The sequence below is a fragment of the Corvus moneduloides genome, chromosome 3, assembly GCF_009650955.1.
Source record: "Corvus moneduloides isolate bCorMon1 chromosome 3, bCorMon1.pri, whole genome shotgun sequence".
NCBI classification, from domain to species: Eukaryota; Metazoa; Chordata; class Aves; order Passeriformes; family Corvidae; genus Corvus; species Corvus moneduloides.
The window spans coordinates 6,086,411-6,111,928 of NC_045478.1; the positions used below are offsets into that span (position 1 = coordinate 6,086,411).

The following is a 25,518-nucleotide window of genomic DNA, read 5'->3' on the forward strand; positions in this document are numbered from 1 at the left end:
AGAATACAAATGGTAAATAATCACAGAAGGTGATGCTGCCCTTGTACTTATCAGGTACAAGGGATGGCAGCCAAGGGAAAATGCACTCTTGTGGCAGTAGGTTGTACACAGGGAGCTGATTCCTACTTAGATCCATTCTGCTGATCACGGCAGTCCTGTAGGGACAAACCATCCATTTAATTAAGGCATTATCACCAAGTTAATACTCTGTCCCTATTATTCTTTGCCTTTGGAATAAAATCAAAACAAACACTTATATCAGCTTTTCCTGCAACACACCTGACTGCCTGGATCTCACAGGTGATAGGGAATTACAGATCTGATTACTTTCTGCTATCTGGATTAGAGGTTTCCCCCTTGGATCAAGTGAGTTTCCCACCCAAGTTGACAATCTCATAAATCACTCAGGGTTATGCAATGAAAGACAGGAGATCCATAAAGTTGAATAAAATTACATGGTGCAGCTTTCTCGTCAATGTGTGAGATAGAAACTAAGGCAGGGAGGATCCCGGCAAACCCCAGCCAAGTGCTACCCTGCCCATGATTTTGGTGGACACCAAGAATAAGAATGTAAGTTGTCACCATGCACTCCAAACACATGTGTAGGCTCCAACGTTCTGTTTGCTCGTGTAGACAGAGCCCAAGTCTCCACTCTGCCAAACCACACACTGACTCTTCTCTGCCAGGAGAACCTGTCGTGGCTTCCAGACACGGGGGATGTCCCACCAAGTGGTCCTGGGTGCATTTGGGCCCTGTTTGATGGTCTGGCTCCCTTCAGAGCATCACAGCAGGGCAACTCTTGTATGGTTGTTTCCTTGTCCAAGGCTGGGACTGGAACTAGATGGTTCTGCTGGGCAGATATTTTCTTTGTTGTTAACAAGACACCTCATCTTTTGCAGCATGGCTGGCAGGTGCAGACCTGCAGTCACACAGGAGTTTCAGTGAGGGCTGGTGGCCATCCCTTTCAGGGACAGCTGTGGACAGGCTCCTTCTTGGCTACCCTGGCTCACCTGACCCTGGGGACAACATGGGCTCAATGATTTGGGCGATGCATGCAGCAGTGCTGAACCAGGGTCAACCAGGACCTTCTCCTGAAACCATTGTTTAGAGGGATTACTCCAGCCAAGCTGCAAATGGAAAAAGCCCTGCAACTTCTATTTGATCCCCACACTAGTTTATTTATAGTCCAGGCAGGGCCACAGCCATGGCAGAGGGACAGCTGTCCAGGGAAGGGAGGTACATGAGTGACAGGAATCATCAGGAAATGAGCCCTGTGACAGCCTTTACTTCAAGAAGGGAAGGTGAATAAAGGGAGTTGGATCAGAGTAAAGGGAAGAATCGAGGTAACAACCCAAAATACCAGACTCATGAAGGGAGAAAACTATTAGTGAGCCCACTGCTCACACTGCCTATGACAAAGACTTGGTTCTTGCTGCTGAGAGTGGGGGGAAGGGGTACAGGACGTTTGTTGCTATGTGTTTCCCCTTCTTGTCCCATTCAGTATTCCCTTTTCTTCTCTCCCATTTTATCTTTATCTGTGTCTGTATTCAAGTGGAGCTTGACCCCAAGTCTTTAGACTGGCACAGGTAATTTCTCAGCTGCTTCTCGTTGGTGAATTGTCATGGCTTTCGTTACGCTGGCAAGGACTTTGCCTTTGAAGATCCCCCAAAGATGGCCCTTTGGTGCCAGGCAGCTTGGTATCACATCCTGATTTCTCATGCACAGGCAGTCAAGAGCCAGGCTCAGCTAAACTGGGAAGTGTGGTGAAACCTCAGGGATGAAATGCCTGCAGGGACACGGTGTGGTGGAACTGGGACTGTGCAGGCACTTATACTTTACAGTCCATGTAAAGCCTGTTCTCACTCAGCAGGAGAGGATGTTCATTATTGCATACACTATTTCCAGAGTGAGTTAAACCAAATGGCTGCACAGAAACAAGATTTGATTGAAATAATGCGTGAAGGTGGGATTTTCAAGTTTCCACTGGGCATGCAGTTCAAAGGCATTCTGGATTTTCATCTTGAAGTGTGTTCTAGTGCTAGCATTATATCTACATCTTGAAGAAAAACCCAATTGCTTTCATATAAATACCATATTTAATTGATGCTTGATTATTGTCTTCAGTCATCCCCACCTTGCCCATACCAAACCATCATAAGTACTTCTAACTGTAGGGAACAGTTTCTCATCCTGATTCACTCCAAAGTTCCAGGAACAGGTTCACCACTGGCGAACACAGGCCTGATTTCCTGACAATCAAACGGGGCTGTACCATCTGACTGCAGTATTTGATATTGGCCTCAAATCTAGATCTTCATGATTCCATCTACTATATTGTACATTAAATTTTGTAACATTTGTGTGCATTATAAATACTTTTCAGGTTCTTCTCAAGACAGGAATCCCTCCTTTAAAGGTGTACAGCCTTGAAATAACTGGTTCCACAAATGTAGTGTTAGAGCAATAATTTATATAAAACCATTCATCCTGCCTGTCATGTGGTGATTTATATTCACTACAGAGTTTATTCTCTGAGTCCTCCAAGTGTGTTTCTCCTCTGAGAGAAGACCCAAACATACAGACTCTACACAAGGCACTCCTTGTATTCTGAACACTACTATGCATTAAATAAATGCAGTCCCCTCTGTGGCAGACAGCAGAAACCATCTCTGTCTTACCACATTAGATATCAAGGGAAAGAAAAATGTTGTTAAGGGCATAAAGCTTCCTTTTCTTCAAAAAAGTGCCACATGGAGCTTTCAGTCTTTCCATCTGAAAGAAGACCACGGAGGAATCATCATGGTCTTCATTTTATGTAAGTCAAAAGTGAAGATCTGAAATGGGCCTTCTCATTTAGAAATTTTTGGTTCCAGAAAGTCTTAAATAGAAAGTGGAGACTACTATGGCCTTTCTAGACTCTAATATGAGGGCAGGAGAGAAGCTGTGAGGTACTTGTGTATCTACACAGGCCTTTGGGATCACTCACAGAGTTGATAGAAGAAATACCAAATCTGCTGGACAACAACTGTGTGAAGCACTGCAATTCATGGCTCAGTACTGCATAGTGCTAAGCACCCACTTGAGGGCTGAGAATTCTTCACTCCCTTTCTCGGTCCTTTCTTGCACTTGAAGGCCTTCAAATCCTCGTCATCTCTTCTGGGATTGGCAGACCTTGTGAAATTCCACCTTTCAGCTTCCCTGCCTTACACATTAACCAGAAATGATTATTCCAGAAGAATGCACCAAGGCACAGTTCAGTCAAAACGAAGCAGTCTGCTTCCTGGTGACTCCCAGGTACTTTTTGTGTGTGTCTTGGAAGAGGTCCTTTCAGACTCACACAATTTAGCAATGGCAGTGCTTCAGTTAAGCAAGGAATATGCCTTGGAAGTATTTTCAGTGGAAGAAGTGGATGGCTCTGAAGAAGATACTCTGTATTTTCCTGCAAAACAAAGCACAGGGGTTAGACAAGGCCAGAGAGTCTGGAACATGCTGGCACTGCAAAGTAAGGACAGTCACACCTGTGCTGGTGGCTGAGGTGGCTCTGCCTTGCCCTGCAGCTCTGGCACTACCTGGATTATAGCAATACCAGCAACCACAGAACTCTCTGTGTTTGGTGACACAGCCAGGATGTGTCAGCTTGAACAGCCAATTGTGCCACAGGGCAATGATTTTCTCACACAAATGAAGGCACTTAGTGCTTCTCCTGGAGTATGGGCACACGTCCAGAACACAACACATCCACAAGCTCCTGAGATGAATCCCAGCACCCTCCCTCTTGTGGCCACGAGGGCCTAAACTAAGACCCAGGTGTCACTATCTTCTCTGAACAATGTTTAGATACAAAGATTGGACACTTAGAAATTAAATGTTATTTCCAGAAATGCTTTTTGCAAGAGGAAGTCTTAACTGAAATGGTGACGTTCACAAAATGACAGCCAGAGAACCTTTGAAGAAATACAGCTCCAAGGTGGTGAAGAGTACATGAATAATGGATGAACTGTGCCATTAAGCTCAAAACAAAGCTCAGTTAGTGGGGTTTAGAATTGGTGAAACATCCAATAATTGTTTTAGAGATAGACAATTGTGCTGCTAGGATTAGGCTACAATTAGACTCATTGCAGTTCCTTTAAATTAGAAGATTAAAAACCATCTGTGGATGCATGGAGAGACAAATTGATGGGTATCAGGACAGACAGACTCTGAGAGCAAGAATGAAGGCAAAACCTTGTTTGTGCTTCAGTAAGGGAGATCTAGTGTCACATACCTGTTTTCCCACATAAGTTGTTAAAGGTTCTTGAAAATGGGTAGCTCATAGCAAGCATTGGCGTCACCAGGATCAGGGAGGATGACTATAAGAGAGAAAATTGCTTTTTGTCAAAAGAACTTTCTTTGTAGCCCCAATTTAGGGAGAAAAGACAAAAAGGTTCCAATAAACTTTGTTTCAGTAGTATGAGGAAACAATCCACAGAAGGCCAAGTCAGATGTTCGTGAGGTATCACACGATACCTCACAAATGTTCACACATTTGCATGTTTATGGTGGTGATGAAGGAGATCAACTTTAAAAGAAACTACATGGCACAAATTGCTTGTCTCTAACTGTTGGCCAGGGAAGATGGCTTAGGCTCCAGTCTGTTCTAACAGGCAGTAACGGGTCCTGGTCTCTTATCTGTGGCAGTACGGCCATTAAGGTAGCCAGAAAAGCTAAGATTTTATGTGAATGGGGATTGTTCTTGACAGCCAGCAGCCTGAGATAATCCGAGGCAAGTTTAATTTGGCACGGTAGAGGGCACTGGAACACAACTCTCTGCAGTCCAGATGCAAAGGAAGGAAGGCACTTACTGCTGCTAAAATGAAGGGTTTTTTCAGTTCTGGAGTGGTTTGAGAATTTAACGGGATTCTTCCAAAGATGTGTTAAAAAAAGGTATGGAAAACACATCTTTTTCTGTTCAGTCCTTCTTCATTTGTTAGTTGTACCCTGGTGGGGGTAATTAGGCAGTGTTGTGTATTGTCATCTATATCATAAGGTGGTAGAGAAAGAAGGTAAATGAATCACAAATAAAAAGCTTAATGAAAGACTTTGATATTGCTTTATTTGCTCATTCTCAGACCTCAGCAGGCTGGAGAAATGGAATCTTATGAAGTTTGGCAAAGGGAAGTGCCAAGTCCTCCTGTCCCTGGGGAGGAACAAATCAAATGCCAGGACATGCTGGGGTCTATCTGACCAGGACAGAGTAAAGCCAGAGCCAGACTTTTCTCCTTGGTGCCCAGTGGAAGGACAAGAGGCACTGAGAACAAATAGAAATACAGGAAATCCCACTTAAGATGAAACTTTTTCACTGTGAAGGTGGTCAAACACAGGAAAAGGCTGCACATAGAGATTGTGTTGTATCCATTCTTGGAGCTACTCAAACCCCAACTGGACACAGCTCTGAGCTCTAGCTGGCCATGCTCTGATGGGAGTGTGGTGCAAGATGATCCCTGAGGGTACATTCCAGCTTCAGCAATTCCTGTGGAAACTGGAGTGATTTGATCCAATGCTGCTCTTCTGAACTGACAGTTCAAGTCTAAGGGACTCCTTAATTCCTTTGAGCCAATGTTCTCATCTTCTTAATTATCCTTGCTTTTAAGTCGGCTTCCTAGTTCTTTAGCAACACCTGTACAGGCTCTTCTGAATAAACTCTGTTCAGATACCAACATAAAATCAAGCTTTATTGCCATATAAGGGTGATGCCAGCACCATTGGCAGCTCAAGAAGAAGGGGAGGTGGGTGTTGGTACTAGATCTTAAAGGTCCCTTGCAACCCAAACCATTCTAAGGTTCTTACACATCCTGGCATTTTTTGGGAAGGTGTTATAAATGCAGAAATATAAGTTGAAATAATAATTCCTTGAGAGGCCTCCATTGCATTTCTCTGAGGTTGTGAATAAATAATAGTGCCAAAGAAATTTTCTGTTTTCTAACTAAAAGTATCAGTTATATTTTCTAGTTTATTTTTTGTGGAATTTAAAGCAAATGTTCACTAACCTCCTTCTCATTTTTTTACCAATTACAGTTGAAATAATGAACTTTGAAAAAGGGGATATATCATATTTATGTTGTGAGTGTCTTCTCTGACTTGTTCTAATAAATAATGCAGAATATAAAGTGCACTGGAGAACGTTAGACTACTCAGTAGTAACTGAAATACATTCTTAGGTCAAGGTTCTAACCTTTGATTGCTGTGAACTCCATTTGGATGATGAATTCCTCTTCAACAGGGCTTCTTGTATCTATTTGTTTAAAAAATTAATCAATCAGTAAATACAGAAATTCTGTTCAAATTCCAACAATATTTTGACATAATGTAAGAAATAGTTTGAATCCTTACCTTCTTGTCCCAGAGAGTCCCAAACACCAAAATGAAAAATCCCTAGGAGACAGATAATTATATGCATTTTGATGATACCAACCTTTAATTGCAATATCTCATAATTATCTCAAACATTGTCCATGGTATTATTTAAACTCTGAACTTTTTGATAGAGGCCATTTTCACATATCACATAGTGGACTGTTGATTTGGCAGTTCTCCAGGCCTGGTTTATTTCAATTTCGTGTTTATGTGGTCTACAAAGTGACACAGTTTGGTAGCACTAAATGTACTTGGAAGAAGGAATGTTTGTGAATGGAAGACATGTCCTACCTATGCTCTCCAGGAAAACTAGCAGCTTCCAAGAAAAAGGCCAGTGAGTTTGGTTTGAGGAACACAGTTTTGATGTCATTCTTAACAATGGCAATTTGTAACAATTCTCTTTAAAGAGAGAGAGTACATATAATTATTTTGTCCTTAAGAAATCTCCTAGTATTGGGATCATTCTGGCCACCTAAATAAGTTGTAAAAGTCATATTGACTGAAAACGCTCAATAGTGTGTATTTTTGTCAGTTCCTGCCTTTATCATTAGTACTGCTCAGCTGATCCTGGTGACTTTCATGTTGTTTATACTTGAACCCACAAAAGCATAACACAGTGCCTCCAGGTGCACTATGAATGAGAATTGGGATGCTCAAGTTTGCCTACCTGAACATAACAGAACTGTTTTCCTGGTATTTGGCAATGAAGTTGATCCCAAAACTACTGACAAAGTAGGGAGTTCTCTTTAGGCCAGCTTTATCTATAAGGCACATCTGTTAAGGCAGTTGAGAATATGAAATACTGCTGAACTCCTGGAATGGGTTTCCCAAAGAGCCCTTTTGGAATAAGGATGTGTAAAGCAAATCTGAACTTTCCCCTGCTGTTTTTATGCCCTGCCAAGCACAGCACTGCAATAATGTCTCTATGTTAAATCATAACAGAGGAAATAAAACTATGTGTAACTCACCTGGAAAGTGTTGAGCAGAGCAAAGACGATGTGGAAAGCTCGATGACTGTTTTTGATGATGGTGGCAAGGCCAAAACCCCATGTGAGGCCTAACAGTGGTGTCAGGATAGCCACACTTTTGCCAATTTGAAACAGAGATTTCCTCTCCTGCCCACTTGACCTATCCCCAATAGTTGGCCTCAGTATTTTTATTATAACAACTGCAGCGATGAACAAGTTCGTGGCCACAATGATTAAGGCAGGTATGACAAAGGCCAGGAGAGCTTTGCTGTCCTTCCAGTTGAGCCAGCAGACATCCTTTCTCGTGTAATTGTTCTTTGGCAGGGTGACAGCAATGGTGGTGACTGCAATGACAAAGGGGCACACGTATCCCAGGCAGAATGCCACCGCCTTCTGAGCAGTCTTACTCGTGTTGTGTAAGATGAACACCAGTCTGTAGAAAAGGATGAGGCCCAGGCTCAGCATCCAGAAAAAGACACACAGGTAGAAAAAATGGATGAAGAAGGTGGCCATGATACAGATGTCTCTGCTCCTCTGCTGGTTTTGATCAATGGAGGCAGTGACAATGAACCAAACGTCAGCAATCAGCAGGGATGTAGCAATGTTGAGAATACAGACGTGGCGCATGTAGGAGGTTGTGTTGTTTGTCACGTACTTCCAGACCAAGGATTCAATTATAATGCAGACCACCAAGCTCACAATTGAAATGGCCAGGCCAACATAGGAAATATAAGCTTCAAAGCTTACCTCGGAGGATCTGTCAGGAGACATCAGGATGGAGAATGATGTCAAGTGATTGCACGAGCAAATGACATAATTTCCTGACTCTGTGGTTGTGCAGCCACTAGTATCCCAGTCCCCCCTGTGATTGTTGAGTGTGAAGTTCCAAAAGACACACTTAGGCATCTTTAGAGACAAGTTTTTCTTTGCAAATGTCATATTAACATCGAACTTCTGGCTTCTGTTGTTGCTCAAAGTTGTTGTTATCAATAAACCGTTCATATATTCGAACCTATTCTGAGGCAAAATACATCCAAGTTTTGAATACATCACACTGACAATTGTTGAATTTTGGGTTAGAGTCTGGATTTCAGTGCCACTGATAAGCACGTTGACTGTGAGGTTTTCTGCACTGCGGAAGTCCTTGTTATAATCTGTGTTGTTATTTTCCTTGACAACTGCCCCTTGGAGCTGAATGGTGTTTGCAGAGACAGAAGGAATGGTGTTATTAACTGGTTGGAGGCGCAGGGAAAAATTTTCTACTGACTGCAGTAACAAAGAACTTTGTCGTGTGTTCTCTTTGCTCAGGTTTTTCCAAGCTTCAGTTGTGGAATCATTAACAACTAAGTCCACTGTGGATAGGAAATTCTGGAACAACAACAGAATAATGCAGTTACTGAAACCCCATACAATTAATTGTTGTTTCTGATGGTAATTTATGCATGGTCCTAGAAGTGCCTTTTGAAAAAGCCTAGTATTTTCATATTTTGCTCAATCCATGTGAAGTCTTCTGTTGTTAACCCTCTGCATACTCTGTTTGCAAGTTAAGGTTTCCAAAAGCAGAGCTGTGTGACTATTTTTTTACACATTATTTAGTATTTTTGCATCTCCAGCTTTCTTTCCATTCTTTCTCAGCATTCGTGCTGTCTTTGATTTCTTGGTGTCTCATGTAGGGCTCTCTATCTAAAATTACCAAGCCTTTTTGCACTTTTCTGTTTAGAAGAGCAGTGTGTTTCCTCTGGACCTCACAATCAAGGTTTCCAATTATTTCTAAGGTTTCTTTTGTTACTCATTTGTTGTTACAACCAATGTATTTTCCTTGCTTGATCATGGTTCCTGAAATTTACTCTCCCTATTTCTATTTCAACCTTTTTTTTCTATTCCTACTTCTACTCATGGAATCATAGAATCACAGAATGGTTTTGACACTTAAAGGTCATCCAATCCAACCTCCCTTCCAGGGCAGGGACATCCAGCTTGATCCTGGACACTTCCAGGGCTTGGGGCATCCACAGCTTCTCTGGTAAATCTATTCCAGTGCCTCACTACCCTCATAGTAAACAATTTATTCCTAATACATAATCTAAACCTACCCTCTTTCAGTTTAAACCATCATCCCTTGTCCTGTCACTACAGGGCCTGATAAAAAATCTTCTTATAAGCCCCTTTTAAGTATTGAAAAGCAGCAATAAGGTCTTCCCCAAGCCTTCTCTTCTCAAGGCTGGACAACCCCAACTGTCTCAGCCTCTCCTCATAGTGGACCTGCTCCAGCCCTCTGATCATTTCTGTGGCCCTCCTTGGACCCATTCCAGCATGTCCACATCTTTCTTGCCCTGGGAACCCCAGAGCTGGATGCGGTGCTCCAGGTGGAATCTCACCAGAGCAGAGTAGAGGGACAGAATCACCTCCCTCAACCTGCTGGTCACACTCCTTGTTAAGCAGCCTAGGACATGGTTGGGTATCTGGACTGCAAGAGCACATTGCTGGCTCATGTCCAGTATTTTCATCCGTCATTCCTTGTCCTCTGCTGTCTGAGAATGCATGTGTTCCTAGAATATTTCTAGTTGCTAAGCTTACAGCAGCTTCTCTTTCATGCATAGGCTCCTTGTCCTCATAATTTTGAGTTTTCATAAACTCCTCTGTATCTTTGCTGTCACTTTATCTCATTCCCTTAACACTTTCCTGATCCTGATCCTAAGTAAGTGTGAAACTTCTTCAGGGAGAACATCATCCCCTGTGACAAAAGGGGCCAAAGGGCTTGGTAGGTGTAGATAAGACTTAAAATAGAACTTTACCTGAATAGTGAGCTCCTCTGCCTCTGCTGGGATAGAGGAGATCATATCCAGGATGGTAACGATGGCGCCTAGGTTTGCTGAAGAATTGCTTATCGTGGTTAGCTCCTTTCCTGTCTGTTCCTTGAGCTGTGCAAGGTAGGAAGGTAGTTGTGCTTTTGCCTCAGGGCTGTTGACCAAGGACTGGAACAGAAGATAACAGCACATCACATGTGTGAAATTCTCTAACCTCACTGAGAGAAAGGTGACTCTGAATGGTTTGTGGGTGGGAAGAGAACTGTGGGGGGATACTAAGGCTGAAAACCAAGGCCTGGCACCCATCTGTCAAATGTAGTGGCCAGCGGGGTGGGCACTGTAGGAAGGGCCTGGGGATGAGGTTGGGCAGTGGCCTGGAGCTGTTCCTATGGCCTCACTGTTGGTGTGCTCTGTAACATGCTCTGGGCTTGTGCCTGAGCACAGCTCAGGGAATGCTCCAGGCCAGCAATTGCTCCTTATGGATGCCATGGACAAGGTCACCTTGCCTGGGAGACAAAGCATTCATGTGTATGGACATTATCCATGCAGTGCCTCAGGCCCTCTGGGCCCCAGGAGGGGACCTTGGCTCTTTCACTGGCTGATGTAGATAGAGCCAAACATTCTTCATACCTTTTAAAAGAAACTTTTTAATGCTTCATATGTTTTACATTATGATAAGCAAAAATCATGCCACCAACATTTTTGCTCCATCTTCCCCCCCACCTCCCCAGCCCAACCTCTAAAAAACCCATCAGTGTTACCTCAGCACTGCTCAGCAGGTCATTTATTGGTCCAGACAGGCAGTCATTCCTCACAACCCTCCATGAGCTGTTGATGCACTGGTAAGTTGTATTGCCTCTGGTAAAACCTTTTGGACTTTTTACATCGCAGCATGGCTTTATTAATGTGGCCCTTTCTGTTCCAGTGCCCAATCTGTCTGAGCAGGAAACTTTCTTACCTGTACAGAGAGGAGACAGAGGTAGAAAATAAGAAGAAGGGAGATGAATAAATTGCCCCCAGAAAACTTGGGACCTGTTCAAAGATCTTTAAATTAGGATTTCAGCTTGCTGTCTTCATTAATTATGACCTTTCAGGATGTCTCACATTCCCAATTTTTATGAATCAGGAAATTAAAAAAGAAATCTAATAAAGCTTTGGTTTTTGAGTACTGAATCAAATCAACAAACCAGTACCCAAAGATTTAGATTTATCTGTCAGATTACAGGGTTAGACAGATCTGGAGTGGGATTATATTGACCATTAAGTGAACAATAATTCCTACAAAGTTTATTCTGCTAAGGTACTCAACACTGCTGTAGCACTAACAGGAAATTCATTAAGACCTTGCTAGTGAGGCCTCAACACATTTTTGATGAACAGTGAGTGTTGCTAATTGTCTTTGATTGGCTTAGTCATATCAGTAAGTATCTTCTGATTAAAGTGATTAAAGTAATTAAAGTGTCTGCATATTTATTGCCTAAGAGAGTGAAATCTGGCAGATACACTGATTCAGCTGTAGGCATCACTGCTGTGGAAAAACCAGAATTTCTGCATTAGGGGGATGTTCAACATTTCTTCCTTTCCAATTTAGAAAAAAAAGAGTTGAAATATCCAAAGTCTTGTCAGAACTAAATATCAAAGCTGGATTTAGCAATGCTGAATTCTAATTACCAAACATTCCCTGCGGAGCTGACTGGAAGCTGCCCTGGTCTCTGCAGCACCTCACCTTGCCCTTCTTGTGTTCAAAGAGGAAATGCTCTCCCACAGCTGCCCTCCTGAGCCAGATTACTTCTTCCAGAGGCACCACAATCTTTGATCCTTGCTAAATTGTTGCAAGCTGGGAGCTGCATGACCACATTTCAACACAGGGGATGAAGCTCGGTGGTGCGAAATAGGAACAGTAGATGACTAAAATATTGCTGCTTTGGAACATACTGGGACCACTCTCAAATACAGCAAAGACAAAGCATCTTGTCTATTTTTTTTTTTTTTAAATTACATCAAAACTGATATTTTCCTCTGTGTGTAAAAATTTCCCGTCAGAAAAGGAGACAAAAGTTCTTGGATAACAAAAGCTGTTCCTGTTAGATGTCACTGGTGATGAATTTGTGGCACCAGATTTAACAAAGATATTGGTATGTCCTATAGAACAGCTATAAACAGTTACTTTTTTTCTTACCAGGTATCAAGTGTAGTCTCATATGTTCACTGTCGACTCCCTGTCCGATGTGGTTGATAAACTTGCAATATGCCACAACCTCTTTCTCCTTCTTACATTCTTTTTCCGTGTGATTGTACATGTAGCAAAACAAATTGTCTTTTTTCCTTTTCTCTGTATGGATGGATTGAGACAGGTTAACACAGATTTGGGGTCAGTCTACTAAAACCAGCAGAAAACATCAGCAAAGCTTTTGTTTCTGTGGGTACTAGAAAAAAAAAAACAAAACACTTTCCTTTGTGAAGAAGCTCTCTCTCTGTATGCTGATCTCTGTGTCTTATTCTCCCCATAATAAATCTAGCAGCTGCTGCATGACCAATACCTTTTCATTTACTGGTGTATGAGCAAATCCTCCCCAAACCCTCTTAACTGTGCAGGAACTGAAATTTGCTTTGAAAATAGTTTTTGAGAATACTCTTCCTGCTTTTACCACAGGTGTTTCATTTAGGCTGAGATACTGTTTTGCTGTGTTTATATGGTTGTTTTGAACTCAGGATCTGTGCCCCCCTCCCACTGCTTTTCAGAATGCCTGTGCTTGAGGGTGGGTCTCCAGCTGAAGTCTCTTGCAACAGCATCCTTGCCTTTTTCTTAGCTACTGAAGGACTCCTCAATCTCCACCTGCTTTACTCCTCAGCCTGTTGTTTTTGCACTCCTGAATGTTTCCTGAGTTATTTTTTGTAGATCATATTTGCTTTTTTTCCAAATTATCTGTTTTGTTACTCACTTGAAAATTTCTAGTATATAAAAAACAACTCACTTGGAAACTTACAGTATATAAAAATGTATCATGGAAGTTGCAGAATTGCCCTAAATTTGAAGACATAGAAGCTTAGGCTTTTGTGCTGTTAAAGACATGCCCACTGTATCCTCGAAGAAAATTGAATAGTTTTTTGAATTGCATTCTTAGTGGGTTACTCAACATTTTTCATGACTTAGTAGATTTTCTTAGGTAATGTTTTTTTCAGTATTCATTTTAAAAAGTGGCAGAATGGAAGATTAAAGCAAATAAAAGGAGTTCAGCAATTTCCAGTCTGAAGAAGGGTCAGGATGCCCACTTCTCCCTGCCTGGCAAGTCAAACCAAACATTGACTTTACCTATTATGTGTTTATCACTACAGCAGTGACTTCAGTAGTAACCCTAGCCATGTTCCCCAGGCATGCTAACCATCCAAGAAAAAGTCCATTTTCCTTTTTTTGCACCCTCAGAAGTACTTCAGGGCTGTCATGAAAGCACTAAGTATGACTTGTTTACACAGACCTGACTGAAAACAAAAAAACCCAGATACTGGGTTGTGATATAGAGCGAAACTAATGATTCTGCAAGTTTATTGTGTCTTACCAACTTGAAACTCATTTTGTTGAACCACAAATGTAACCCTGTAGTCTCTCACGGTCTTTGCACTTATGCAGCACTCGAGGGCGTGTGGCACTTCGCACTGTATCGATGTTGTAATGGGGTCTATCAGGATGTTCTGCTTCAGGGGCAAGGAAATCACCTCAATGGTCACATTGGCAGAACTCTCCAGGTTTTTCTGGGAGAATGTGCAGATGTAGGTGCCTAAAAGAAGTGATACAAAACCATGTCTCAGTCGACAGAAGTGCTCCTCAGCTTTTGTATGGTCACGAATGCTGAACAAGTACAGTGCTGCTGGCAACATCAAGCCTTGCTGTCCTCCAACACTTGTACTTTTAACTGTGGGGGTTTTTTGTTTACTGTGGCCAGGCTTCACAGTGATTTGCAGGGCTAGGGATGCTGTAAATGATCTGGTACAGAGATTTCATTGCCTTTGTATCCAATGAGACCATACTCACTCACCTCTCCAGTCCTGCGTGGCAGACTTCACTGTGAGCACAGACGTGGCTGGAAATTTGTTTTTGACACACATATCACAGTCTACTGTTTTTGTGCCATCTCCAGACTGGATTTTCCAACTGATGCTGTCATAATTGCTCACATCACTTTCACATGTTACATTGAACGCGTATCCCTCGGAAACTGTGGAGTTTGTGCTTGAAGATATTGTTATGTGGGCTGAGACAATACAGGACAGAAGTCACATTAGTGAGAATCACTTTTAATCATTTTCCTGCAAATTCTGTGTGCCACAGAGGCCATCTATGCATTAAAGAGCTGGTGGTCTGTCACAAGTCCCTGCCCCTCACCTTTCCGTAGGTACGTGACTCCAATGCTTCGAGTGCGCCTGGCTCCATGTCCAGTCTCCAGCTCGCACGTGTATGTGGTCACTGCACCTGACTTCTCAGGTGGGCACAGTGACTCATTGATGTTCAACTGGTATCCAGTGCAGTTTCCACTCAAGATGGATTCCCCTAGAGAGAAATAAGCATTCTTTGAAGGGCTATGATGTCCAAAAATTCTTCTGGAAAGCAAAAGCAATTACTCCAGCTATGGAAACCCTTGTGTGTTTGTATGTAATTGACAGCATGGCACTTTTAACTTGTCATTGCTGAAGTTCCTGCACATCTTTTACTCTGGCAACACTCACAGAATGGCAACACTCAGCACTGTGCTGAGATTTCTTCTGCCAAAACCAGTCAGAAAGCAACAACATTGCTTGGAAACCTCAGGGTCAACCAAAACGAAGAGTATTCTGGTTAAGCCTAACCTCATTATCTGTGATACTTAGGGGGAGTAAAGGTAAGTAAAACATAAGTAAACACTGCAGATTTTAATGTTGTCAAATTCTGAAATAAAAATGTGGAGGTACTTGACAGTCATTCAACTTAAAATCTGAAGAGTGCTGGTTTAGCTGTGAGCACTAAAGCTGTCCCATGCTGCAGCTGACAGAGCAGCTGATAGGAGAGCCGAGCAGATTTCCTGGGGGAAAGCCTGGCCACAGGGAATCAGGGGTAAAACAGCCCATTGCAGTAGGCCAGGATCCCCTCACCCTTCAAGCACTGCTGCACTCTGGCAGCTGTTCTCTGTGGAAGTGACTCCCTGCATGAGCTTTGAAGATTTTAGCTCATTTCGCAGTCCTGCTTTCTGCTAAACTTAATTTACAGCAAATAGTTAACAATAAACAGTTACTTCATACTCATAAAATATTAAGAGAGCAATAGACCGCTTAGGGTGATGGTTCATAGACGTTTATGAGCATTTCTGGTCATGTTACTTTGTAGCTCTTTGTAGCACATTTACTTGGTGTTTTATTAACCTTTTATTGGAAAACTTTTTGGGATGCCTCTGACTCAGCTGGTATGTGATGTATCACAGCTACAGGTGGAGAGGGAAACAGTGCTCATATTTAGCTGTATAGCAGCTGTTTCACAGTGCAGCACTTGCACCTCTTGACTGCCAAATCTCACTATGTGGTACATGAAAGATCTTTGTACCTCAAGGGTGCTTCTGGAGATAGCAGTAGAGACTGATGCACTCATCCTTGCTCTCAAAATTACACTATGAAGAAATAAGCTTTTTGGAAGAAGCTGGTCTGCTGCTGGTCCAGGCAGCTGTTTCCATCCAGGATAGCACAGTTTAAGGCATCAGTGTATGGAGACACCTGAAACCCCACTGGCACCTACACAAGACATACAGAGTCTGTCCCTCCTCCTGCCACTCACACCTGTGGAGCATACCCTGTATTCATCCCAGGACTCTGGGGCAGCCACGTAGGAGAAGACCTCTGAGCAATGAACAAACCTAGCAAGTGAAAGACAACCTTTTATTAATCTTACCTGTAATGTTGATTGTTCCATTTACTTTCCAGGAAACCTTAAGTGATTTTAAGTGTCTGTCAATGCAACAGGACAGCAGAAAACCCTTAGTTTGCACTTCAGGACTGTTACATGTGACATCAATATCCTCGAAGTTTGGAGTGACATGTAGCGGAAAGACAGACACTGTTTCTTTGGCGGTGTGTATCTCTGTGTGAAATGGACTGCTCAGTATGAAAATGCACCTGTAGGAACCTGTAAAGCATAAACAGCAGTTTTTGCTGAGTTTGCCTCCATATTTAGATTTAGGAGCTACTTCCACATCTAGTTTTCACATGTCCCTGCTCTGCAGTGGCTCTGCTACTTGCTGATCAGTATGTACCCTCAGATCACCTCAAGAATGCTTTCTGCAGACTCCTGGTGCCAAATGTATCCAGATAACGATTCAGTGTTGATGGGTACTTGAGATCAGTGTTCTCAGACTGAAATACTTCAGATCTGGCTGAATAGGTGTGCTTTTGGGATCTGTATACTGCCCATAGTTCTTCTGGCAGCAGTATGTCATGGTAAGAATGTAGACTGACCGTGCAAAAGGTACCTACACAGAAGGGGTGACAGAGAGGTGCTCAGGGTGGACTCCACCAGAACTGGCTTTGGAGTGTAGGCTCTCAAGCTGTTCAGAAAGTATTGCCAAAGAGAGCAGGGTATTTATTACAGAATCACAGATTATGCTGAGTTGGAAGGGACCTATCAGGATCATTGAGCCCAACTCTTAGCCCTGCACAGGACACCCCAAGAGCCACACCATGTGCCTGGGAGCATTGTCCAAACACTTCTTGAACTCTGTCAGGCTTGGTGCTGCCCTGGGGAGCCTGTTCCAGCACCCAACCACCCTCTGGGTGAAAAACCTTTTCCTGATATCCAAACTAAACCTCCCCCGACTCAGCTTCATGCCACCTCCTTGAGTCTTGTCCCTGGTCACCAGGGAGAACAGATCTGTACCTGCCCCTCTGCTCCCCCTCATGAGGAAGTTGAAGACCACAGTGAGGTCTCCTCTCAGTCTCCTTGAGGCAGAACAGAACAAGTGACCTCAGCTGCTTCTCATATGGCTTCCCCTCCAGACCCGTCACCATCCTTGTGTCCTCCTTTGGACACTGCCCAATAGCTTAATGCCTTTTTTGTATTTTGGTGCCCAAAACTGCCCCCAGGACTTGAAGTGAGGCCTCCACAGCCCAGAGCAGAGTGGGACAAACCCCTCCCCTGTCCAGCTGGAGATGTTGTGCCTGATGTCCCCCAGGACACAGATGTCTCTCCAGGGCACTGCTGATTCATATTCAACTGGCCATCAACCACGTCACACAGGTCCCTTTCTCTTTATCAGCCACTCTCTCAGGCACGGGTCCCCTTAGATGCAGCCAGGCTTGATTTTGAGATTGGCAATCAGAGCTCCAAACTTCCTAGATATTTTAAGTATGTGGGTTTCCCTTCCCCACTGGGATAGCCAAGTGAGCAGACCACTTACATAGAGTGGACAAACCAAGGCTCAGGGCATCCTTAGTCCAAAGAATTTTGGACCCATGATTCCTACCTTGCATATGTGTGCCCAAATACTTAATCACAGGCTACCCATTTTGAAGCTGAATGTAGAACCCATGGTCCAAAGAGAAGAACTGAGTGGGAGCTCGAGTCCAAGCTCGGATAATACATAATAATAATTCCCCTGATAGCTCCTCCCAGAAAAATGCTGCCAGTTTACCTGTTTCTGATTTTCAAAAATCCCTCAACATGCAAAATTGTAACTCTGAGCTCTGACTAGTTAGAGCATGTGTGTGAAGGGCACAAGGATGTTAAGGGCAAATTCAGCTACAGCCTCCAGTTACCACACCAAAAGGGTGGAAAGGCCTCACAGCCATTCAGACACCAGCATCTCCCCTGACATGACAGTGAAGCCTGGCACTTAGACCAGTCACGTACAATCATTTCAGTCAGTTCACATCTTACTGGCAGTGTCAGTCAGTATGTAGTTCATTAATGAAAACAACAGGAAAATTACAAAGGGCAGTGTAATTTTCACGTTTCCTCTAGGAAAATGCAGCCACTGCATTCATCTTTGCATTTCATAGAACTAGCCACACTATAGATTTACATCTGCTGTTTTAACAATGGAAAATCATACCAGAATCCTTCATCGTAACGTTGGTAATTTTAAGAATCGATCTTCTGGTTGCTAAAACTGTCTCTATTGAGTACCGGGAGCTGGTTGAGATGGGCTGATCAGAGTGATACCAGGTCGCATTGGCAAATGTTGAGTTTATCTCACAGGTCAGTGTTACTGTGTCCCCTTCAAAAATGTTCGAGGGTTTCACGGTGAACTTTGTCTGATCTGGGAAGACAGAGAGAAACATTCTGCATTAGTGTCACTTCAGCTCACATCTTTATGGTCTCTTTCCTCTTATAGGGGTCCCAGGTGCTTCACAACTAACATGCACCCAGCATCAGTTACAGGACACCACCTCTGATACAAGCCATGGGATTTTCCCTCAACATATTCTTTTAGTATCTTTCTCAGCTAAAGATTCCAGAATGTTTTATGCAGAGAGCTAGAAATATTATTATCACCACGACTACTTTCTAATTGGATAAACTGGGAGGAGAGGAAACCAGGTTGAAGTAATCCTCTGAGACAGACAGTACAGCACTCAGTGCACTGAGAGCACAGCACCTCCAGGGCACTTGATCAGGCAACTGAATTGTAACACACTGTCCAGCAGCAGCATGGAAAATGTGCTGGGGAAACCAAGGGGAATGTGTTGTAATGTAAACTGCAAGAGTTTTATGTTTTGCTTTAAAGAGTAGGAAGTGCTGGCAGCCTGACATTCTTAGAGCTGTCTCAGTTCTGGAGATGAATTAAGGGTGTTCAATCTCTCTTCTCTGGACAGACCACATCAGGGATCATTTAGAATTGTTTAGGCTGGAAAAGACAGACCCCTGAGATCATCAAGTCCAACCAATGACTGATCAGTGGAGTAGCTGGAAGGCTTTGGGTTTTCATGGGAGATATGCATGCATGGTCCTCTCATGAAGGTGCTAAGAAATAAGTGTTTCTTGAAAGTCCAATACAAAATCATCAACAACATAGGGCAGCTACATGATTCAGGCTAAAAATACTAAAGTAAAGTTTGAAGGTAAATACTGAGAACTTTAAACTTACTAGTTATTACTCTTGTGAAGGTAGATGGGTTTAGCTGGTACGATGAATCCAGAAACTGTGGTACAGCTCTGTTGGAATCTCCAACCTGAGTGAAGCTTGCTGCTCCTGTTCTTACTACATAGTTCACAAAAACACTTCCAGGGCTAAATGGATACAAGAATGAGAGAAGCACCAGAATTAGATGTCCTTGTTTATGGTGGTGACCCATCTTGCATGGCTGGGAAGGCCTCACGCCCTGTGGAGGCGCCTCTCAGGACTCAAGACTTGCTCTGGTATACAAGAAAGTTGTGCTACAGCTCTTCTCTAAGAAGGAACACCTTTATGTGACATCTTCCTCATCTGATGTTAATTTCTAGTAAACTTTCCTTAGAAAACCTAAATTACAGCTCCATTTAAGTATGTGTGGACAGCAGCAATGTCTCTTTTATCCAAGGCTGTATCCAGAGTCAATGTACTAATTCACCTTCCTCATGGCCTAGGAAATGATGTTAGGTTTATTTGCATCCTTTTCCCTTTGGGTGGAGCTCAGTCATTTCCATAAAAGGCTTTGATCCAGATGGAGAATGATTATGTTTCTTGGACTTTTGCACAGTGATGAATTCTACCCACAATCCCATTTCCATGGTCATATCTAGGCTTTGCTTTGCAGGGATTATTCTGTTATTCAGTGTGTGTATACTGGGAGTGGGTTCTAGCCAGACTGAATGTAGCCTTTGCTGATTCGTGTCTCCTTGAGACTGGACAGAAGTATTTGTGTCTTCCAGGAAAAAATGAAATTATTTACTTACCTGAAACCCATCACTGTTGCTGATACAAAGCCTGGTAAACATCTGTAGCTGGCATTAAACTGTAAACAAAGACATGTGACATGGTGTAAGTTCTCTGTGTATTACTGCAGTATGCTTAAAATAGGAAACTCTCCATTCCTGATGTGAGTAAGGACATGTAGCATATCTGATACAACAGGCCTGGTGCTCTCCTGGTGTCATGGAATAAATTTCTGTTCATGGTTTCATTCATGTGTACTCACATGGATTTAAGATAGGACCAATAATAAGATTTTTTTGGTGCTTTAGATACAAAAGATCCCTAAATACTTCCCAGTGTATTAAAAAGAATGGGAATATTGCTGTTGCCTTCAATGGAGTCAGCTTTGGCCCACTTTGTAGCTCCCACTGCTGCATACTTCCCAACTCCCCACAGAGACACTGACAGGCCACCCTATATCCTAGGCACTTGGGGTAAACACTGTACTTCTTAGGGGGCTCTCTACCTTCAGAGATGAAAAACTAAAGTCATTACCGCTTTTTCAAGGTCCCCTTTGTATTTTTGGTATAACACAGAAGAAGAATCCTTGAGATCATCCTGGAACTCTGTGTCGAGTCTGACTGACATATTCATTACAATGGGCTCTCCCATACCACATGAGTCTGTAAGGAAAGACATAAAAATAAATGGAAAATAATCAAAAACAATGCTTATGAGGTGAAAATCTGTTGCAAATCTGATGAGATGAAACTTTTTTTGTTCAGCAAAAGCTGAAAGTCCCAAAGAGGCATGGAAGTGACTCCAGGAGCTGGGGCTCCAAATGCATCTAAATATCTGCAAGTGTTTGGGTCAAGGTGGGCCCATATTGCAAGGAGAAGAGCTTTAGACCATCTCTGCCAACCTTCTATATTCACAGGTGTTGTGGTACCTGGCTCAGTCCTGACTGTGGTGGCTGGTGGGCCTGTGGTACAAGGGACAAAGAGAGTCCACTGGTGGGACAGTCCCTAGTACCAAAAGATCCTCCCCAGGTTAGGGTGACAAAAGAGGCTTCCCCCAGGATGCTCTGTTCTGTTATGTTAATGTAGCCCAGTTCTGCTTCTGTTGGCCTCCCTATGCCTTTGTACCTTAAATGTCCCTGCCCTAGAAGGTTCTCCACTCCCTGTTCCCCCCATTGGCCCTTGCCCCTCGCCACTCTCTCAGAGTTTCCCTACTGGCTCCCGTTTCCTAGTCCCGCCTGTGTACCACCCCCGTGCCCTCAGACCATTGGTCCCTCATGCTCCCTCCACTCCCATACTTAAACCTGGACCCTCTCCTGTTCTTTGTTTTCGTCCCTGTAACCCTTCAGGCGTGTGGCTGTACTAAACTCCTCCCGTGGAACCCCATACGAAGACCCTTCCTGCCTCTTTGTCATCAACCCATTTTAAGGAGCTATCCGTGTGAGTGTGTGTGTACACGTGTGAGTGTGTGTGTACACGTGTGTGTGTGTGTGTGTGTACACGTGTGTGAGTGTGTGCTGGTCCTGCTGAGCGGCTTTGCCTTGGAGACGTTTTCAGAAGGTCGCAGCTTGTCACCATCCAGCACCGCAAACCCGGAGCGCGATACCTGATGTGCTCTTTTATCACACCTTTTATCACTATTCTGACATCTAACCAGTATATGGGCTGCACAGTGATTAAGTTCTGCCCTGTGTCTCCTCACCTTCAGTCTGGGGCTCACAGTAAGGTCCATAGAAAGGCATTTTCTGTGTGTAGCCACAGGGCAGGGCCGGTTCCAGGCTCAGAGAAGGGCAGGGCATCACATCACTGCACACTGTGCTCGGCCAGGCATATCCATTTTCACAGAAACAGCAGCTGTTATTCTCACCACTGGGCAGGCAGACTGGAGTCGGACAGCCAGAGAAATGCCATGAGAATGGTAAATGAGGCATAGCTATTGCAAGATAAATATATACCTTTCTATGTCTTCATGACAGGGATCTCAAAATGTTGCCCTTCTTGTGAGTTCACTTGAATGGTGCTAAAATGGTGATCTGACACCTTGCAAATTTTACTCTGCTAATTGTAAGAGACAAACCAGAAATGGGAACCAGACTGGTACAAGGATAAGTCCAATCAATTATTTTTAAGTAATTGGATGGAGATGTGAAGTCTGATGCCAAAAATTTACCTGGCATACTGGCCAGGGTCCCATAATACTTTTCAGACTGGATGTTTTTATGCCACCTGAGCTGAAAGGAAGTGTATAGGCTTTTAAAGATTGTAAGAGCAAGATCATTCAGAGTCCCAGTGGCTAGTGAGATGTTGTTTTGTTCTGTGTCCCAACAGATGCTGTGTGAGGGAAGGTATCATCATTACAAAGTGCTTTAAAGCACTGAAACCAACCAAAAAAACCACCAAAACCCAAAAAACAAACCAACAAAACATATCACTGTAACTTTTTCTGCTCTAAATGTGTTATTAGAAAAGTAAGATATTAACAAACTGATTTTCACACATTACACGTGAGCCCGAAGGCCCATGAAAATCCGTTTGCATGTTGTTTTGGGAACTGTTGAACACTTCCTTTCTCTGCTTTATGGGTCAGTGATAAGAAGGTATCAAATCTCCTCTGCTGTTGTAAATGCCTGGTGTGTTTGTATATCCTCCGCTGTATTACTCAGATGTGATGTTGCACAACCACAACTCCTGTAATAAAACCTGTCTGATATCTTGCCCTGTAAGAATAGGTTAAGTGAGCTCTCTTGCATGCAGCCTGTCTCTGTCAGGGTCAGAGTACAGCCTCTTACAGCCATTTACGTTCCAGATACAGGAGGAGGGAAGTAAACAGTCTGATAACTGCTGTCACAGCTTCCTGGAACTTGAAAGTAACTCAGACTGCTTGTTAGCCAAACTGGAGCAAAATCCTTTGGCTCAGGCTTCCTCCGGCTTTGTCCCTTCCTTAGGAAAAGAAAAGCATCCAAAGCTATTCCTAATGCCAACATTATATAAAGAGGAGTGGTGAGAGACAGATAAATATGCTGTTGTGTGCTACAGCTTCAGCCTTGCTGGATCTTTCAGCAGGCAGCAGAGATGGTTCAGTTTTGCTGATTCCTAAGTGTGATGGGTGGTAAGAGTGGGAGACATCAAATACTGACAAAACCCCACATTATCCAGAATATACAAATCAATAACCAACACACCTGTTGTAATGCTGATGTTTGAAACTGTCGTTTGTGCATTTGAAATATTAACTGGAACTGTAAGACTGACATTTTTGAAATAGTCTTTGATTGGGTCCAGATAAGATGAATCCTTCAGGCTTACTTCAATGTCAACAGTGTACTCCGGAAGGGGGAGGTCAAGAATAAGCACTGAAAGAGAAATAGAATGAGACTGCAAAGCTGTGTTTGAGGGTAAATCACAAATTGATGGCATCCAGTTTAGCATTTGGGGTCTTCGTTGCTATTTAATGGTAGCTAAGTGTGGCATTCTTCTTAGGGAATCTCCTTGTTTCCCACTCAGTAGACATTCTGCCTCTGTTTTATCTGCTGCTTGTCTGACAAAAGCCAGATTTCTTTGGTGTCAGAGCAATAGGAAGCTGATACAAATGGCATAGTATGTTCATAGAATGCTGTCTCATCCCTTCTCTCTTTAGAGTCAGTAAGTACATGGGTTGCCAACCACAGACTGAGCCATATAGGATTATCTTGTTTTTATCTCATTCCATGAGTTTTCTCACTTTATCCTTCTGATTCTGTTCCCCATCACACTGAGGGAGAGTGAGTGAGTGGCACTGTGGTGCTTAGCTGGGGTTAGACCACAACCACATCTTGTCCTTGATGTTCCCAGTTCAGTACATCAAGAGATGCTGTCCCTAACAGTGATTTCACCCTTGGCTTACAGAAGCCTGCTCTGTTACCGTGCATTTGTGTACATACTGTTTCGCTTCTGTCTTTGCATCTCTGGGTGGAAGCTTTCCTGTTCTAGTATGCTGTCAATCTGTGGGGAAAAAAAAAAAAAAAAAGAGGGTGAAGCTCTGTGAGGTCAACAAGGTGAAACTTTAGCTCTTGTCGTTGGCAAAAGAAATTAGTGAAGAAAATACTGACATAGGTAATTTTTTCCCACTAATATTGGCCTCACCTCTCCAACCTCCCACCCCAACTTCCTCTTTAAACAGAAAGTTTCTATCTTCCAAGAAGGGAAGGGTTAAGCACCAGCTGAGGGATGTACTGAGTTTGCAGATGCCTCTTTGCATATCTCTGCAAGCCAACTGTTCCAGCTTAGGAGGATTTTCGTGTCTGAGTCTCAAGGCCTCTAGTGGGCTTACACAGTGCACTTAGTCCTGGGCCAGCCTTGTGAACTGCTTGGGAAACGTGGCCACTCAGCCTTTGAATCCAGAAACTGGACTCTGATCACCCTTTGCTTTCCTCTTTGCTCTGAGCTCCCACCTCTGCGGCAGCTGAGCCAGCCTGAGCAGGAGAAGAAAGGGGATTGAAAAGCCTTGGCTCTAGCTCAGTTGACAGGTCAGCTATTTTGGGGCCATCAGTAACACACAGTTGACCAGGGCAGGGGTGGCACCATTTCACTATGACTGGGTTTACACAGGCTGCAGCCAAGTGAGATTCAGACCATCTTATCTTTTTTTAATTGTGCCCTAAAAATACACTGGCACCACCGTTAGCAAGAAAGGCTAAAGAACAAGCAAAGACGCAGGCAGGAAATTTGCAGTTTTGCCAGTTTCTTGGTTCCTACTGAAACCTTTATTTACAGAAAGGGTGAATAGCTTGGCAACTCTTAAGTCATCTCTTTACATAAAGGAACCATCTGGTGTGTGATTAGAGCTGGGTTTCTATTGCAGCTGTGCTGGGGTGAGGATCCCAAGGCGTGCTGGCACTTTTTGCTGCTGGGATGTTACCTTCGTGTTAGAGGTTGGCTGCAAGAGTTACAGAAAGTGCACTGTGACCCACGTCTTCCTCCAGGTTTGGACTCAGTGATTTCCTTTTTCAATTATTCTCCCAAACAACTGCAGGGGATTGCTAGGTTGCTAAATAGTTCACATATTTCACACTGTTAAGTAATGACTCATCTGCAGGCTGTCCCATGATCAATGGTGCTAAAAAAAGAGGTGTTGCTTTTTTCATGAAAACTCCTAAGTGCTGAGATGGAGACAGCTTGAAAAAAAAAATCAAACAAGATATTTGGCCACTGTTAGAGACCTGCTGAAGCGCAGGTGAGGCTGCTGCAACCAGACATATTTTGGTTTGCCAAGACAGGGGATAATGGTTGAAAGAGCTTAAGGAGTTCCCACCTTCCTCTTCACATTTCCTTTCCTTTTTTTCAGCTTTCTCAAAGAAGGAGGTTCTCCATTTGCTCACGATGGAGAAGACAAACGAAGTATTTTCTGGTCTAATAGTAATTGTGATGACCAAGAGTGGTAGATTTGTAGACTAGTTTTCTCTACCAGATTGTATTTACTTCCATTTGGTCAGACCCTTGGTTTCTC

General features: G+C 43.3%; 1 protein-coding gene across 3 annotated transcripts in view; it reads right to left on the reverse strand.

Moving 5' to 3' along the window:
- Positions 1-1,157: 1,157 nt before the first annotated feature.
- The window catches only part of ADGRF5 (adhesion G protein-coupled receptor F5), a 49,218-nt gene continuing 24,857 nt past the window's right edge, over positions 1,158-25,518 (reverse strand). For all 3 annotated transcript variants that reach the window (XM_032104283.1, XM_032104282.1, XM_032104284.1), the window contains exons 4-22: positions 23,954-24,014; positions 23,216-23,386; positions 21,736-21,915; positions 20,572-20,699; positions 20,058-20,116; positions 19,270-19,412; positions 18,235-18,441; positions 16,080-16,313; positions 14,550-14,714; positions 14,203-14,418; positions 13,726-13,944; positions 12,348-12,500; positions 10,930-11,126; positions 10,157-10,336; positions 7,362-8,729; positions 6,370-6,411; positions 6,212-6,271; positions 4,265-4,349; positions 1,158-3,439 (exon numbers count right to left, since the gene is read on the reverse strand). In XM_032104283.1, coding sequence (XP_031960174.1) covers positions 3,360-3,439; positions 4,265-4,349; positions 6,212-6,271; positions 6,370-6,411; positions 7,362-8,729; positions 10,157-10,336; positions 10,930-11,126; positions 12,348-12,500; positions 13,726-13,944; positions 14,203-14,418; positions 14,550-14,714; positions 16,080-16,313; positions 18,235-18,441; positions 19,270-19,412; positions 20,058-20,116; positions 20,572-20,699; positions 21,736-21,915; positions 23,216-23,386; positions 23,954-24,014 — 3,948 coding nt within the window. In that variant the 3' untranslated portion in view covers positions 1,158-3,359. The remainder of the gene's footprint in view (positions 3,440-4,264; positions 4,350-6,211; positions 6,272-6,369; positions 6,412-7,361; positions 8,730-10,156; positions 10,337-10,929; positions 11,127-12,347; positions 12,501-13,725; positions 13,945-14,202; positions 14,419-14,549; positions 14,715-16,079; positions 16,314-18,234; positions 18,442-19,269; positions 19,413-20,057; positions 20,117-20,571; positions 20,700-21,735; positions 21,916-23,215; positions 23,387-23,953; positions 24,015-25,518) is intronic.